Raw genomic sequence first — 18789 nt, 5'->3', positions numbered from 1 at the left:
AGGAAGGCAAGTATAACATGAACAACCCATCACTTTTAATTACATTTTCATACTGCATTTTAATACTATATGCCTTTAAGGATTTCCTAGCCAGTTTATATCCTTTGAATATACCCTTGGGTTGCATTATGGTTAGTTGTGCTAGGTTGCTGCGCTATAACACACTTTTGTCCTTTTTAATTAAATTGATTAATGGTTTACTTGAATATAATCCTGAGAGTGGCCCTCTGTGTGGATGAGTGGCTCACGTCTCGTTAAAAGATGTTTTTGTAGAAACATGGTTTAGGGGGCCAGCACGGTGCTTACTGCCTGGTTGGCCACTCTCCATAAGGACCGGTTCATAGAGCGACAACCTGGGACAACAGCGCTACCACAAGGCTAGAATGGGATAGACTTGGCGTAATAATTAGATCTTTTTGGTTTGGAGTAACTTACCTGCGGGGCAAGAGTAGTAAGCTTCAATGGTCCCTGCTCCTCCGGCTGGTCTGTGCTTGGTTTGCGTACCTGTGCTTGTACCCCCGTGAGGTGGGCCCCATCGTCGCCGACCTAACTCTCGAGGTTACGCCTTACCAACGAGATTCTTTGTAAAGGCCTCGTAGTGAGTCGCTGGCCATCTCACCTAAGGAAGTGTGATGAACAACTGGCGTAGCTCACGACTTGTGGGTAAAGATGTGCAACCTCTGCAGAGTGTAAAACTGGTATACTAGCCGTGCTCACGGTTATGAGCGGCCCAGATCCTCCTTTTGATTAGTGGAGTTATCTCCTTCCGACGAGGGAGGTGCTTCTCGGGGTTACCTTGGTGGCTTGGTTTTGGTATGGTTCTCAGTAGTTTCTTAATTAATTCTGATTAATTACTATGTAACTGGGTTAATGGTAATTCATCAACTCGTAGTAAATAATTTTAATAAAATTTTGCCAACACTTAAAAGCTAATGCAGTTGAGTCAGCCAGCCTAGAGCCTCATAGTTTGTGTTATACTTGTTGAGTACAAGTTGTGTACTCACTCTTGCCTCTTCTCTACTTTTTCCTCTTGGCTACGCTACTGCTGCTCAGTTCCTGCCGACACGAGGGAGTTCGTCCAGCGCTACCAGGACTACGAGGACTTCTAGGTGCTTCGTCTCCCAGTCGACGTCCCTGTGGCGCCCTGCTTCAGCTTCGGAGAGCTTTATCGTATTTTTGTACTTCGCTTCCGCTGTATCAGACATTTATGTCATTATTGTAATAAATAACATTCGTATTCGCTTTATTATGTCTTTTTACGTGATATGTGCTATGATATACTGTTCATTCTGTTGTATATACGTGTGACTGGATCCTGGCACGTATATGATTGCTCGGTTTATGCTCTTTTATAAACCGGGTGTTACAGAGTGGTATCAAAGCCGTATCGACTGTAGGACGAAGCCTAGATAGAACTGGTCGAGTTTTAGGACTTCTTCTCTCCAATCCTTGCCTGCTGAAACTATTTTACTATTATACCCCTTGACTTCTTTGACTTTCTACCCGTCTTGCCTTGATTTCTCTCTCTCAAGAATAGTTTTCGTAGATTTTGGCCTGAATCAGTTATCTGACCACCATGAGTATTAGCTAGTGACCCTTTTATAATAAAACGATAGCACGCTCTGCGACGCGTTGTGTTAGTCGAGTTGTATGCTAAACTCGGCTAAGTCGTGAAAATTGTCTGCTTGTTATTATGCTACATGTTTGATTTGGATCTTTGACTAATTGCATAGCTTAGTAGTTTACATTTGTTTAAAGAAAATCACTCAGATGTTAAAGTTAACTAATTAATAAAATGAGTTAGATCGTTGGGGGTAAAACAGTCAACTCTATCATGTCTACTTTATCATGGCTGAGTCTTTTTCCGCAAAGAGTTATCATATCCATCTGAATTATTTCTGCAAATTCCTTACTCGTGAAATCTTTTGTCCAAAATCAGATGGTGAACACCAGGAGCACCGGTTCCGGTTCTGGCCAGCAGCAGGGTCAGAACAACCAGGGTACCGGGATCCCGATGCCGCCGCCTTTGACTCCGGAGCAGTACTTCCAGCTCCAGATGCAGATGATGGCTACCCTGAACAACACCGTTCAGGCTCTTCAGCACGCTCACACTCAGCCTCCGCCTCCTCCACCGCCGCAGCCTCGCGACAGGCGTGCTGAGTTCCTGAGGGGTCACCCGCCGACGTTCTCTCACACGTCCGACCCTCTTCAGGCCGACGACTGGCTCCGTGCAGTGGAACGTCAGCTGGACATCGCCCAGTGCGATGATCGTGAGCGCGTCTTGTACGCAGCAGGACAGCTGTGAGGGGCAGCTTTGGACTGGTGGGAGTCCCACCCAGTTCATGACCGCGAGTCTCTCACTTGGCTCCAGTTCAGGGAGCGCTTTCGCAGCCACAACGTCCCCGCGGGCGTTATGAAGATGAAACAGAAGGAGTTCCTTGCACTGAAGCAGGTAATCTTAAGTATAATCATTCAGCGTTTTCTATTGAACTAATGCCCCCTTGCTCTATCCTTATGAATCTTGAGTTAATCTTCCGATATCTATCTATCTTTGTGAATTCAGGGGACTATGTCGGTCACGGAGTATCGTGATCGCTTTCTTCAGCTGGCACGTTACGCCCCTGCCGAGGTTGCGGATGACCGCAAGAAGCAGGAGCACTTCATGGAGGGTCTTGAGGACTACCTCCAGTACGCGCTGCTCAACCTCCGCTTCGACGACTTCAACCATCTGGTTGACAGCGCGCTCAACACTGAGTGTAAGCACCTGGAGATGGAGGACAAGAAGAGGAAGATTGTCCCCGTTGCTTCCGGCAGCAACACTCGCCCTCGACTCCAGCAGCCCCAGCAGTACCAGCAGCAGTACCGGCCTCCCCAGCAGTACCAGCAGAGGCCACCGCAGCAGTACCCGCCTCGACAGCAGCAGGCAGGTCAGGGCCAGAGGTTACCGGCACCTCCGGCTCGTACTGCTCTACCAGCTCCACCGGCACCGCAGGCTCCACGTCCGGCAGCTCCTACCGGACAGCAGGCTCAGGGACCTCCTCGCACCTGCTTTCACTGCGGCCAGCCGGGGCACTACGCCAACGCTTGCCCCCGGAAGGCGCAGGCGGGACAGCAGGGGCGCCCAGCTCAGCCCAGGGCGCCACTTCAGGGCAGAGTGAACCACGTGACGGCCGAGTCAGCGGCCGAGGCTCCCAACGTGGTTATTGGTACGTTCATGGTTAATTCATATCCAGCTACAGTGCTTTTTGATACTGGTGCTACGCATTCCTTCATTACTCAGTCTTTTGTCGAGCATCATGGTATTCATACTAGCACATTAAAGAGGTGCCTGTTAGTATCTTCACCGGGAGGACAGTTGAGGTCTCACACTTACTGCCCGAGAGTCAGTGTTTCTTTGAGGGGAGTAGAGTTCTGTACTGATCTGATGGTGCTAGACACCAAGGGCATTGATGTCATTCTGGGAATGGAGACTCTGGCCAAATGGGGAGTCCGGATAGATCGTGCTCAGAGGACAGTCTTGCTATCAGCTTCCAGTGGCCAAGAGGTTGTTATCAGTGCAGTAGAGCCTTCGGGATTTCTTCATCAGATGGAGGCTAGACCCACGGACGGTATTCGCGTGGTGTCTGAATTCCCGGATGTCTTTCCGGATGATCTGCCAGGTATGCCGCGTGAACGCGCCATTGAGTTTTGTATTGATCTCTTGCCTGGCACAGCTCCTATTGCAAAGCGGCCCTACCATATGGCACCTATAGAGCATGAAGAAGTCAAGAAGACTATTGATGAGTTCCTAGCCAAGGGCTATATCCGTCGCAGCTTCTCTCCTTGGGCTTTTCCGTTGTTGCTGGTAGATAAGAAGGATGGCTCGAAGAGGATGTGTGTGGATTATCGGGAGCTGAATGCAGTTACTATCAAGAACAAGCATCCACTGCCCCGTATTGAGGATCTCTTCGATCTGCTTCGAGGTGCTCGTATATTCTCGAAGATTGATCTTCGTTCTGGTTATTTTCAGCTGAGGATCCGTCCTGGGGATATTCCGAAGACGGCATTCACCTGCAAGTACGGGCTATATGAGTATACAGTCATGTCCTTCGGCTTGACTAATGCCCCGGCTTTCTTCATGCATCTGATGAACATGGTCTTCATGGATTATCTAGATCGGATCTACTAGACGAAACAAAGTAAGGTATTAACTCCGCACGACTAACTCTACATAACGAGAATTAGCATAAGATTAGAACATGATCGCACAGAGATAATATGATGTTCACAGATGATAAATAAGTAAGCACATAATGAACCTACTAAAACATGCTCCGAAACATCAGGATAACTAGCATTACTCGCCATCAAAAATGCTTCAGCATGAGTAATACCAAGGTAGGAGCAAGAACAATGGCGCCCTGATCGCGAGGGGCGATCAGGGCAGCATGGCGCTTACTTGGAAGAAAACCCTAGAATTAGGGGTGGCAGTGCGCCGAGGTGTTGTTGCAAAACATGATGATGTTCTCTTCTTTACGAATGTTATAGGGTACATATTTATAGTCCGGAGACTTGGAAAACAATCTAAACTAAACGGACTCGATCTCTAACCCAAACTGAACTAAATCTAAAGATACATGGCCCACATGGCCCAAACATTCACGCAGGAGCCAATTCACAAGCCTTCTTTAATTCCTGCTTTAAACCCAACTTGCTCGCGGCCCATTAATTAACCCTGTTAATTTATGGCGATAACACATGCCCCCCTGGTTTTGGCAATGATAATTCTAAAACCATTTCGTTGCTTCATCTTCCCGTTGATGCTCATTAAAACGCACTACAACCACCATGGAAGACGCAACGTCTCTGCAGCTGGCTCCTCGCAGAATGTGAAAATGCCGATCCATCTTCCATTATTTTACTATTTAATCTCACCCCGAATCGACTCCTTTCACCACAAACTCACCTTCCTCCCATAGCCAAACAGTGCAAAACACCCAAACCTACAGCAGCCATGGCTATCTCCTTCTCCTCTGGCTCCAACTCCATTGGATCCCCTTTCTCCCCCTCTTCCTCAAGTTCCTCTGTCTCCTCCCTCGACTCCATCCCCAAGAACCGAGAGCCAATGCCGGAGTACGACCCAACGGCAGCGCACGAGGCGGTCGCTCCTCTACACTGGGATGCAGAGGAGTTCGACTTCGGGGTCGTCTCCGAGGACGACGAGCCCAAGACCGACGGTGAGGACCTCCGGCTCCTGTTCCAGGAGGAGCTGGAGAGCGACAGCGACGATGACTTCTCTTGGGATGGACCCGATTCCTCCTTGGAAGAGGAGATCGGCTCCTCCTCCAGCGGCGATGACCCGATGGCCGGAAATGCCTTCCGGTTCCTCGGGTCCTCCGATGAGGACAGCGAAGAGGAAAGCAACGGCGGCGGCGGCCGAAGCAGTGACGACGAGGCCAGTGGTAGCAGCAGTGCTGATGACGACGGCGACGACAGTGATGGCAGAGACGTGCCAGCACGAAGCCCCAAGCGCCGTAGGTACCTAGGTACCTATGAGCGGCAGATGTAGGTAGTACTGTAGGAGTAATACTGTAGAGCCGAAGGATTCGTCATTTGTCAAATCGGCTCTTCTGCTTGTAAGACTCAATTTTTAATGAAGTCTCTTATCTTTTAACCGCTTGCTCGGATCACTCTCCAAAAGCCGATGGCACCGCACCGGGCTTTACTAATATCCAAGAGCCGATGAAAATCAAAATTGGAAGCAACCCGCATAAGAACAGAACATCACCTCTACTCTGAATCCAACTCGAAATAGATATTCCAAATCCGAGCGCAATTCGAGAATCCCGCTCCATAAGTCCGAGCGAAAACTCACAAAGTATCCAAAATTAGAACTAGAGCCCGCAAAACAACCAAACCCTAAGTTAGCAGATCTGGACCATGGCGGACTCCGAAGCTCAAACAGCAAGATCTCCAATCGTCGATACGGCAATCTACGGCCTGAAGGTAATATTCAGCCTGTCCTTTTAACTTTCTTCAGCTCATTAAACCTCCGAATGAATTAAACTCCGAAATATGACACCATATATAAATTTCTGAATTTCTGAACTCCAGGTGTCAGACATCCTTTTGCCGCATCCTTCCAATCCCACATCCCTTTGTCTTGGCCCACGAGTTTATGAAAATCCCACAGATTTAATCTCCTGTGAAGCGAATAGAATCCCTTTCGTAAGTCAAGACATTAATTTAAATTCCTGGGCCGACTGCTTAAGAGCCTGGCCTAATCCACCCGAGAGCTGGATTGCATGATATAGCAGAGTAGCAAGAACCTATATGCCCTTGTGGCAAGAATTGAACATAGCTGATGCACTCAGTTTATCATTACCCCCCCTTGATAAAGAAACATACAGATGTCTCCATCTGATGACAACTATTTTTTTCAGCCAAAGGAAACTCAGAACTGGAGGCCCTTGGTGGTTTATCCAGTTATGGGCACAACTCTACTTCCAGCATCAGATTCCAAACTTTAAAAGCCTAGCCAAGAATTCCTTCCCCGACAAGAATGGCAAGCCAATTAGATGCACCAGCTATGGCCAAGCCCTATTCAGCGTCCCTGGCAGTAAACTGAACTCGACAGATGCAGCAAACTAGTTTAGAGTTTTCTACAAAGGTCTAGACAATCCCCTCTATTTTCCATTCACTGAATCTGAAGTCTTTGAGAACCCAACTGCATTTAGTCTAGATAGCTTTGCCGATGACGGTAGTACTTGGCATCTATATTCCCTAATGATCCGACCTGGCTTCCTCCCTGTTGGCATAAGTACTTCCAACAGAATCATCAAACCAGGTTATGAAACCTATCAACCAGTCGTAGCAGCTCCGCAATTTGGCTTAGGACAAGTCCCTCCCCACTTCCATATTCACCACTCAGTGGAGAATAGAGCCGATTTACCCGATGGTCTTACCAGCTCCAGATGCTACAGCATGTTTGACAATGTTAGCGCTCCTTAAGTACCCATTTTATTATACAATTAGGAGAGGTTTTGGTAATTTCTTCGGGATGATTCATGTACTAACCCGCCACTTGGCACCCGAACTTGACCGTTTTCGATTTTGTCCTGGATTTTGGAGCATGTTGTGTTTTGGCAGGAAATTGGACATTTTCGGAGATGTTTTGACGCATGGTCACAACTGGGCTAAGATGAGGAATAAGGAGAAGAGGCCGCACGCGAAAGATGGGACCGAAAGGGGCCAGAAAGGGCCCAGGCCGGACGGCCTGGGGCCCTCTGAGCCGGCCGGCCTAGCCCATTCCGGGGCCCAATTGGCCTCAATTTTCTTCAGCGCGAAGTATGCGTCAACCCTAATCAGTGTTTTACCAAAACCACCGACCAGAACCACCTATATATACCCCGAAGCTGCCGTCAAAGAGAGGGGGGATGGAGAATCGAAAGATCGCAGAGAGATTCGGAAGATAGCATCCAGAGACGAGTTTCAGAGATCCATTCGAGTTAGACACAAGAGAAAGGCAACACCGGAGGCCTCATCATCCCTCGGCGCCACTGCAAGTTGGAGGACAACAAGGGATCCATCCCTTGCCGGAGATTTCATCACCATGATTGACTATGCTTCACTTAGCTTCATGGGGTAAAGTCCTCGTTTGTTCATGGGGTTGTAAGGAGATCTTGAGTTGTAATTGCCGAATCCTTTATGAGATTGATCTATCGCGATTCTTGTTGATGATGCTTTGATGCCTAATAGTTCGCGACTTGGCTTTGGGTTTGCTTTGCTCTTGCATGGTTTACTTAGATTACATCAACTATCGTGTTCTTGTTGATTCGTTACCGATTATCCTCGTGTAGTGACAGTATGCGGGAGGGAAAGGTTTTGATCTTGGAACACACCTTTGGTAGATTAGATCCGTTCTTCGTTGCTTGGCGATTACATCTCTAGTGATCCTAGACCCTATGGACAAATGCTCTTCATATCTTGTGCACACACCTATCATTTCTCACTAGTCTAGATTAGATTAGATTGGTTAGATTAGATCTATTTCACACTCAATCATTCAATATAGATCTTTTACCAACATCGTTAGTGCTTAGTTAAGTATAGTAATACGCTTGTTCCGTGGATTTATAAACCTTGGGGAATACTCTAAGGGAAAAGCTACACGATCCGTGCGCTTGCGGTACATAAATTTGCGCTCTAAGGAGCGTCAACAAGCCTTTCTGGCGCCGTTGCCGGGGAACAAGCGATTTTGCTACGTTTAACTTTGTATTAATTTTGTTGGTTACTAACACCTAACATTTTCCCTAGAAAATTTTTGTTTTTTTTGTTTTTGTTTTGATTGTCTAGATGGCCCATCTCATTCAACACGTAGAGGAAGGAGAAAAATCACTAAGGGATTATGCAAGCCCGCGATCGGAGGACTTCGACATGCAGAAATCAGATTTGGTGTTGCGAGCCACCGAGTACGAGATCAAGCCTCAAATCATCAAAACGGCGGCGGCAAACCCCTTTAGAGGAGATGAGACGGACAACCCATATAGACATATCAAGTGGTTCACAATGCTATGCAACACGGTACAACAAGATGGAGTTCCGCTAGCTTGGTTTAGATGGAATCTTTTCCCATACTCACTTGCGGAAGAAGCAAGAAGATGGTTTGCACTTGCATCCTTCGAGGTAAAAGGAAATTGGGATGACTTGATGAAGAAATTTTGCGAGCGGTTCTTTCCGTTAAGCAAGGTTCAACATATTCGGAAGCAAGTGATCAACTTCGCGCAAGGAGAAAAAGAAGGGATAGATCAAGCATGGGATAGATTCAATGAATTGATTGAACAAGGACCGAAGCTCGGATTTTCCGGTGAAGTACTCTTACATACCTTTTATTTTTCCCTAACCCCCGAGTGCATGCAATTTGTTCAAATATGTGCAGAAGGAGATCTCATGGAGAAAACACTCATGGAAGCCGCCCAACTCCTACAAAAAATCAGCAAGGGTGCGGCCATGTGAAGAGATTGGGAAAAACGATGTTCGGCAAGCTCCGAGGAAGAATCTCAAGTGCGGGTGCTTGCTGGAATTTTCAGAAAAAAGACATCGGAAGTGAGGGAAGAACAACCGAAGTATGGGAAAGTCATAGAGACAAACCACGATGAAGAAGCATCAATCTGGAGTGTAACGAAAGACGACCCGGAAAAGAAAGAAAGAACCATGGGCACTGCCAAATCGCTAAGGGAATTCGAGCAAATGGATTGGATACCAATTGACTTCGGAAGATTGTTCGACAAAGCAAGACCGCATCCAAATCAACGAGGAATGGCGAAGGTGATAGTGGAAGATTTTCCGCCGGATAATCACACGGGATATACATTTGGCAATGAATCGGCCGGTGATATTATTCGGAAACTTTTTGAAGAAAAAGAGAAAGAGATTGACTTGGGCAAAGTGATGGAGGTCAAAAAGATCATGAGAGTGAAATCGGAATCATCACCCTACGTGCACATAGCCCAAGTATATGTGATTGGAAGCGATCAAGGTGAAGGTAATCCATCACCCACACCTCGTGTTGATTGCATGATAGACGGAACAAAATATTGCAATGTTCTATGTGACGTTGGCGCCCATGTTAGTGTGATGAGTTCTAAGGTTTATGTTAGGCTTTTTAACGAAACACCAAACCTAGATGCTACAATCATTAAATTGATCATGGGAGATGGTAGATTAATCAAACCGCTAGGAGTGCTTAGAAATCTAAATGTTGCTATAGCGGGTAAAAAAATTCCTACCGACTTTTTTGTGATTAATGCTAGTGATGATGAGCATGAAGGCATAATCCTTGGAAAATCCTTTCTCAAATTAGTAAATGTTGTTCTAGATGTTGGAAAAGGGATTGTCACTTTTGATCTAGATAAAGAGAAGCGCACATTCGAATTTCATTCGAAACCGTCTTTTGCTTCACCTCTACCTCTTGATAACGAAGAGGTAGAGAGCATTCGTTCCATTGATTCTTTCAGGGATCCTCTCCAATGCGCTTTGGAGAATGGAGATGCTCAAGATGATCAAGACGTAGAACTAGTGGAAACAATGGAAGAGTTGAAGCCGCAACACGGGAATTTGGAGGAAGAAAAATTTGATGACATTGGAGAGTTAGATCAAAAAGAGGATGGTGCGCCCGATGTTGAGATGAAGCCACTCCCCAAGGGATTGAAATATGAATTTTTGGGAGATGGCAAGACTTTTCCGGTGATTATTAGCGACGAATTGAGCTGGGAAGAGACGGAGAAGTTGCTGAATTTATTAAAGAAGCACAATAAGGTGATTGGCTACTCGATTAATGACTTGAAAGGTATTAGCCCCGCTTTTTGCACACATCGTATACATCTCGAGGAGCAGTACAAGCCGGTCGTAGAGCATCAAAGAAGGTTGAGCCATGCTATGCGTGATGTGGTGAAGAAGGAGGTTATCAAATTGTTGAATGCCGGAATAATATACCCCGTGCCACATAGTGAATGGGTAAGCCCCGTTCATAGCGTTCTAAAGAAAGGAGGACTCACGGTTGTGAAAAATGAGAAGGAGCAATTGATACCGCAAAGAACCATCACGGGATGGAGGATGTGCATCGATTATAGAAAATTGAATAAGGCAACGAGGAAGGATCATTTTCCACTACCATTCATCGACGAGATGCTAGAAAGGTTGGCAAAGCATTCACACTTTTGTTACCTTGATGGATACTCGGCATTCTTCCAAATACCTATACATCCGGATGATCAACATAAGACCACATTTACTTGCCCGTATGGAACTTTTGCATATCGAAGGATGCCTTTTGGATTGTGCAATGCGCCCGCTTCTTTTCAATGGTGCATGATGGCTATATTTTCAGATTTCATAAAAGAGATTATGGAGGTATTCATGGATGATTTCTCGGTGCATGGTACTAGCTTTGAAAATTGCTTGGCAAATTTGGAGAAAGTTCTTAAAAGATGTGGAGAGGTTGATCTTGTGCTCAATTGGGAGAAGTGTCATTTCATGGTGAAAGAAGGAATTGTTCTCGGTCATGTTATCTCCGAGAGAGGGATAGAGGTGGACAAAGCAAAGATAGAAACCGTGGAGAAATTGTCACCACCTACGGACATCAAATCTTTGAGGAGCTTCCTCAGTCATGCCGGATTCTATAGGAGGTTCATAAAAGATTTTTCAAAAATCACCAAGCCATTGACACAACTTCTCCAAAAAGATGTGGAATACACCTTCGATAGTAATTGTCTTCACGCCTTTCGAACACTCAAGCAATCTCTCATAAGTGCTCCTATCATGCAACCTCCAGATTGGAATCTACCTTTTGAAATCATATGTGATGCAAGCGACTACGCCTTAGGAGCCATTCTTGGACAAAGGAAAGAGGGGGAAGGTAAATGCTATCTACTACGCAAGCAAGACTCTCAATGAAGCCCAAGTTAATTATGCAACAACGGAGAAAGAATTACTTGTCGTGGTATTCGCCTTCAAAAAATTCAGATCATACATAGTAAATTCAAAGGTGATAGTTTATACTGACCATGCGGCAATCAAGTATCTCTTGTCGAAGAAAGATGCTAAACCACGCTTGATTCGATGGATCCTATTGCTACAAGAATTCGATGTGGAGATAAGGGACAAGAAAGGGGCAGAAAATGTTGTGGCCGACCACCTATCAAGGATGAACCATGGAGATGATGGAAAAGAACCTATCGAGGATCAAATGAGAGATGATCACCTATATAGAATTCTCGATAAATATAGTTGGATGAATGAAATAATAAGGGCAATAAAAGGGATGCCCTTGGATCACTTGGACAAGAATGCAAGGAGAAGAGTGATCGCGGAAAGAAGAAAATACTATTGGGATCCACCATACTTATATAGATATGGAGAAGATGGAGTCCTAAGAAGATGCATACCAAGGGAGGAACGTGAAGAAGTTCTAAGAAAGTGTCACTCGTCGGGATATGGAGGACATTATGGGCACTTTAGAACTCAAGCTAAGGTATGGGCTAGTGGATTCTATTGGCCCAAGATGCATGAAGATGCGAAAAGATTTGTTTTGACTTGTCCGGAATGCCAAAGGATGGGGAATATCTCGCAAAGAAATGCCATGCCATTGAACTACAACTTGCAAATAGATCTATTTGATGTATGGGGAATCGATTTCATGGGACCATTTGTGAACTCACATGGGTTTGAGCATATATTGGTGATGGTGGACTATATTTCAAAGTGGGTTGAAGCTATGCCATGTCCGAAGGCATCAACGGAGGAGTCCACGCACATGATTAAATCGGTAATCTTCCCTCGATATGGCGTCCCGAGAATCTTGATAAGCGATGGAGGAACACACTTCACGGGCAAAGACTTTGGTAAATGCTTGAAGAAATTGGGAATTGAACATAGAGTGTCCACGGCTTATCACCCCCAAACAAACGGACAAGCGGAAACTTCGAACAAGCAATTGAAGGACATTTTAAAGAAGACTGTGATAAAAGGAGGAAAAGATTGGTCGAAGAGACTAGATGATGCACTATGGGCATATCGTACGGCACACAAAACCCCGATTGGTATGACTCCTTATCAATTTGTTTATGGAAAAACATGCCACTTGCCGGTTGAGCTAGAACATAAGGCGTATTGGGCGATGAAGGAGATGAACTTTGATGCGGAAGCTGCTGGAATTAAAAGGAGAATCCAAATAAGCGAATTGGAGGAGTTAAGATTGAAAGCATACAATAATGCATCAATTTACAAAGAAAGGATGAAGAGGTGGTACGACAAGCGATTACAAAATAAGGAATTCAAAGAAGGAGACAAGGTCCTACTCCACAATTCAAGATTCAAACTTTTTGGCAAAGGAAAATTACAAAGCAAATGGGATGGATCGTACGTCGTACACTCAGTTTCACCTACGGGAGCGGTGACAATCATGGATGTGAAAGGTGAACAATATGTGGTGAATGGACAGCGACTAAAGGTATTCTTGGAGCCCGACGTCGTGCCCCTTCATTACATAGACATATACACCATGGAGGAGGAACCGGAACGTCAAGCCTAACAACATTAAGCAAGGTAAGTTTGTAAATATTCTCTTTTAGATTTTATTTTCGTAGTTTTATTTTTATTCTGGATGAACTTTGAGTAAAACATAGGCTCATAATTTGTTGGTGGGAACCTCGGAAAAAGTTGGAGTCCAGGGGGCCGAAAAAACCCCATGGGTCGGCCGGCCCAACACCCCTAGGCCGGCCGTCCTGAGGCTCCTCGTGTGCGATTCGGTCTCGATTTTTGGTAGGTACGAGATAAGGAAATTTCAAACCTGTGCCTTATAGATTTCGCGTGCCAAAACCAAAGAGATATTGGACTTCTCGTCCAAGTCTTTTCGGGACTTAAATAGAGGCGCGGGTTAGATCTATTCTCTCATACTTTTATATCTACACCACCACCTCGTGGGAGACATCGACAATGGCCGTTCCAGCGAGCGCAAGAGCCATGATTGCAGCGATGGAGATCAAGGAGAGGGGCATGGCGCCCGACACCCCCACACCAAAGACGCCTAGCCCCATCTTGGCAACTAGTGCGACACCTCTCCTTGTCAAAGCAAAGCGATGTGAAGCGAAGGCCCCTCCGAAGAAATTCAATACCCAAGCACGGATGAGCGTCGGAGGGAAGGGCCTTAAATGGTGCAATGAGAAGTTAGCTCAAGCCCAAAGGGTGGTCATCGTTATCAGCAGCGACGAAGATGAAGGCGAGAAGCGACAAGACAAAAAGCCACCCGCACCTAGGCGTTCCTTGCGCCTTCTCGGAGTTAAAAGGAAAAACTATGTCGAGCACACCCCGGAGCCAAAGGATTATGCAGGGGATAGCGACTGGGAGAGCTACATGAGCCCTAGTTCATGGGGCGCCACCGGTCATGACTACGATGATGACTTGCCGGGGTGGGCCGAAGAGGAGAGAAGGGAGGAAGACGACCCCTCCGAAGGTGACAGCGGCAAGAAGAAGAAGAAGGACGACGACGAGCCCGAGGACGACAGCCCTAACTGCAGCGGGCATCACTCCGGGTGTTGTTTCAAGTGCCGCAATGAAATCGTGGATCTCCGCGTCACCATTGATAGGTGTCACGATCAACTCGTGGCAATGGATCGAAGGATGGACGACATCGAGAGCTTGGTTGAGAGAGACTGCAACTTCCTTGTCCGCAACATAAGGAAGTTATTCGGGATGGTCGGAGATCTACAAAAGCAAGGAGGAGGGCGCCCTAGATGCAATTGCCCTAGGTGCCGTTGAGAACACCGACGAGCGTCACACCCGTATTTTATATCATTGCAACGAGGACGCCGCATAATCTAAGCATGGGGGGGAAGGTGTGACGGCTCGTAGATTGAATTTTGTTAGTCTTTGTTTACTCAAAAGTTCGTCGTGTGCGTGTCTTTAATTCCGCATGTGTGAGAGTCATAGTCTAGAGTTGTGTGCTTTATTTTTCGCATGTGTGAGAGTGAGTCTTAAATTAGTGTTGAGTCATGAAAACATAATAAAAAGAGTCTTTGTTTTTTGTTGGATCGTGCAATTTTATTTATGCATTCAGTTTTACTTTATTTTCTTTAAAGCAATTGTTCACGAGCGTTGACATGAAAATTAATTCTTATTTGTGGAGCTTAGTAAATTATTCATCCATGTTAATACCCACACTTGAGCTTTGATCTAGCACTTGGTTTTGATTACGCTTGCGAGTAAGGCATGATTTGGAGGACTTTAATTTCATACAAATAATAAAACCCCTACAAACATAAGGTTGATCAAGTTCTTGACAAGTCGAGAGTAAAAATCCTATCATCCAAAAGCTGTATTCGTTCCACCATAAGCATTGGATGTGCATTGAGTTGAGTTAGGATTTCTTTCTCTTGGGAGTTTTAATTTCGAGCAATGATCGTGCTCGTATTTTTCATCTCTGAATTGCTAGCCCCGTCAATATTCGGTAATGAGAATTCCTCATCGGAACAACTCATGAGATCTACAGGATTCCAAAACCCGAACCTGAGATTATCTTGTTTATTATCCTTTTCCTTGACCACAACCCAATTATGAGGATACGTTCTGTTTCTGCGCATGATTTGTATAAAACATAATTTTGGGACGAAGAAAGGAAGGAGTACTAGAAAAACGGACCGAAGCCGAGCTGGGAAAGCCCCAGGCCGGCCGGCCTACACCCCTTGAGCCGGCCGGCCTAGGCCCCTCTGGCCTCGGCTCGGGCTCCAAAAATTCAGGGAGCCACTTCGGAGATTTGCCTATCTATGTTTTATAAAAAGTGTCCTATGAAAAGGTTCGGAAAAAAGAAAGAAAATTCGGGAGAAAGAAAGAAAGAAAAAAATGTATGAGAATAAAAGAATAAATGAAGGGATTCTATGGTTAGAGAAGTGCAAAGAGATATCACCTTGTTGTTTGAGAACAATATCCTCAATTCCAACCATGTGCAATCCAACAACGAGGACGATGCTTGTGCCTTGAAGTCAATCTTTTTGTATGCCTTTGCACATGTCCACCATTCTAAATCTTCTTACCCTTGAACCCTTTACATTATGGAGAAACTCTCATGATCATTGGCTCGGAAGGTAAGCAATCATTAGAAGGTTTTCTTAATTTGACAATATATGTATATACTTTGCTAAGCCTCACCTATAGCCCCACTTTATACTTGAGAGACTTTTGGGAGATGAGATTTTGCAAATAATAATAGGATAGCCACTTATATCGAGAGACATGAAAGGACTTGTGCAAGAGTTTTTGGGTCTAACCTTTGTTGCAGGGTATTTTTGCTTCTGAAAACTAAAAAAAAAGAGGAAAAACCTCCAAGGAGGGCAAGAAAAGCAAGTGTTGTCGATATTCAAGTTGCCGGCTATAGGTAAGAGTCGTGGAGTAGTATTGGATGAGTTTTTAAATGCCCATGATATGATTATCCTCGCTGCTCCTCTGACCTTTGTTTGAAGAAATATTGTTAGACTTGTTTGCATAAGTAAATTTTGCAGTTTGAGAACTCTCGAGCAACCCATGGAAGGACTTGATGATTTGATTTGCTCGAGGACGAGCAAAAGCTAAGCATGGGGGGGAATGTTGGCGCTCCTTAAGTACCCATTTTATTATACAATTAGGAGAGGTTTTGGTAATTTCTTCGGGATGATTCATGTACTAACCCGCCACTTGGCACCCGAACTTGACCGTTTTCGATTTTGTCCTGGATTTTGGAGCATGTTGTGTTTTGGCAGGAAATTTGACATTTTCAGAGATGTTTTGACGCATGGTCACAACTGGGCTAAGATGAGGAATAAAGAGAAGAGGCCGCACGCGAAAGATGGGACCGAAAGGGGCCAGAAAGGGCCCAGGCCAGCCGGTCTGGGCCCTCTAAGCCGGCCGGCCTAGCCCATTCCGGGGCCCAATCGGCCTCAATTTTCTTCAGCGCGAAGTATGCATCAACCCTAATCTGTGTTTTACCAAAACCACCGACCAGAACCGCCTATATATACCCCGAAGCCGCCGTCAAAGAGAGGGGGGATGGAGAATCGAAAGATCGCAGAGAGACTCGGAAGAGAGCATCCAGAGACAAGTTTCAGAGATCCATTCGAGTTAGACACAAGAGAAAGGCGACACCGGAGGCCTCATCATCCCTCGGCGCCGCTGCAAGTTGGAGGACAGCAATGGATCCATCCCTTGCCGGAGATTTTGTCACCATGATCGACTACGCTTCACTTAGCTTCATGGGGTAAAGTCCTCGTTTGTTCATGGGGTTGTAAGGAGATCTTGAGTTGTAATTGCCGAATCCTTTATGAGATTGATCTATCGCAATTCTTGTTGATGAAGCTTTGATGCCTAATAGTTCGCGACTTGGCTTTGGGTTTGCTTTGCTCTTGCATGGTTTACTTAGATTACATCAATTATTGTGTTCTTGTTGATTCGTTACCGATTATCCTCGTGTAGTGACAGTATGCGGGAGGGAAAGGTTTTTATCTTGGAACACACCTTTGGTAGATTAGATCCGTTCTTCATTGCTTGGCGATTACATCTGTAGTGATCCTAGACCCTATGGACAAATGCTCTTCATATCTTGTGCACACACCTATCATTGCTCACTAGTCTAGATTAGATTAGATTGGTTAGATTAGATCTATTTCACACTCAATCATTCAATATAGATCTTTTACAAACATCATTAGTGCTTAGTTAAGCATAGTAATACACTTGGTCCGTGGATTGATAAACCTTGGGGGAATACTCTAAGGGAAAAGCTACACGATCCGTGCGCTTGCGGTACGTAAATTGGCGCTCTAAGGAGCGTCAACAGACAACCTCCACATTCCAATACCAGCCAATCTGTCCTTTACTCCCTCGTCAATCGACTTTAACACATGGTGGGGAATGTGGAAAACTCATGTATTCAGAAGAGCTTTAGGCCCTCTACAGCAGCAAATTGATCCTGAATATGCAATCCCCGAGGAAGAGGTACTGAATCCGTGCACCTATTCTTTCTAAGTCCTCTATCACTTTACTTGGCTAACCCTGCTCACCTTGCTTACAGCAACAAGATGATACAGAACCCATGACCAGTAATGGGGTGCCATTCCACTTCCTTCCAACCGCCCCTGATGTTCTTTTTTGCAAGGAATCACCACCAATGAAGAAAGTAATAATGGCTGTTCAGCCAGACTCACCCCAGTCGGCTTCTAAGCGGAGACAATCCTCTGGAAGTGCTTCCCCCCGAGTCCCGACTAAGAAAAGGAAGATCATCGCAAGACGAGTCATCAAGAAAATAGCACAACCTTCCCTGGATCTATCAGAATCCAACACCAACCAGGTAATTCATCTCTCCGAAACTTCTTCCTTACGCATATATATTCTGGTTGAATGTAATCCTATTTCCAGGACGCAGCTGGAGACATCCGCAGTACTGGAAGCCCAGCACAACAAGGAACCACCATTCATGAAGCCAACACTGGAACAACTGAAGTCCAAGAACAGCAAGAATCAACCATCGTCCCAGCGGAAATTCGCAGTGAAGGAACTGCAACGGCTGATGTACCGATGGAAGTTCAACCTGGAACTCCCGATGCTCCGATGGAGGTGCGTGACGAACAGGCTGACATAGCCGATGCCCCTATTGTTGCGTCAAATGCAACTGAGCCGATCGCACCCGAACCGACCATTGCTTCTTCCTCAGAACAAGTAACACTACATGAGCCGATTCTAAATCAGCCAATAACTCCATTGATGCACCTTGTTCCCAAAACAAACTCCAATATCTCCACAGGGCTTCAATATTTCAGAATTGCTCTCCTTTGACCCAGCATCAATGGGTCTGATCGCCCCTAGAGCGAAAGTACCATCATCACGGCAGCCGATTGACCTCGCAGATCAGCTTGAACACATCAAAAATCTGCTATCTGCTCCAATCAGTACCCTGGTTGACGATTCCAGTGAAATAAAGAAAATCCTCGAGGAGATAGAATCCCATCTCCCAGAGTCACTTCAGGTCAAGCTCTGGCCAGCCGGCCATCTTCCCTTCTTTCGGGCAGAGGTGAAAGCATCACAACAGAGAATAGAATTACGTCATTCTCAAATTCCTCTGAAAGCTGACATCGCTCCAAAGTGCAAGATGCTCAACCAGAAGAAAGCAACTCTGGACGCCAAAGCCGATATCTCCGCGAGTACAAGGCGACTCAATCTCCTGGAGAAAGAACTGGTGGAACTCAAAGAAAAAGTCTACACCACCCAGAGACTAATCCAAGAGGAGAA

At 45.7% G+C, this 18789-nt stretch overlaps 1 protein-coding gene across 1 annotated transcript; it reads left to right on the top strand.

Moving 5' to 3' along the window:
• Positions 1-4993: 4993 nt before the first annotated feature.
• On the top strand, positions 4994-18142 carry LOC120683048. Its single transcript, XM_039965060.1, has 2 exons — positions 4994-5517; positions 17920-18142. Exons 1-2 carry the CDS (start codon positions 4994-4996, stop codon positions 18140-18142), a joined length of 747 nt encoding a protein of 248 aa, XP_039820994.1.
• The last annotated feature ends 647 nt before the right edge of the window (positions 18143-18789 follow it).

This window comes from Panicum virgatum, chromosome 7N, assembly GCF_016808335.1.
Source record: "Panicum virgatum strain AP13 chromosome 7N, P.virgatum_v5, whole genome shotgun sequence".
Lineage (NCBI taxonomy): Eukaryota > Viridiplantae > Streptophyta > Magnoliopsida > Poales > Poaceae > Panicum > Panicum virgatum.
The sequence above is the reverse complement of the archived record's forward strand: the minus strand, read 5'-3'. Positions and strand labels throughout refer to the sequence as shown.

Bases quoted from the DNA above. Each gene is read 5' to 3' on its own strand.
- LOC120683048 (XM_039965060.1), top strand. From the start codon at position 4,994: ATGGCTATCTCCTTCTCCTCTGGCTCCAACTCCATTGGATCCCCTTTC. The intron at 5,518-17,919 runs GTACCTAGGTAC...TCCTATTTCCAG, and splicing joins CGAAGCCCCAAGCGCCGTAG to GACGCAGCTGGAGACATCCG.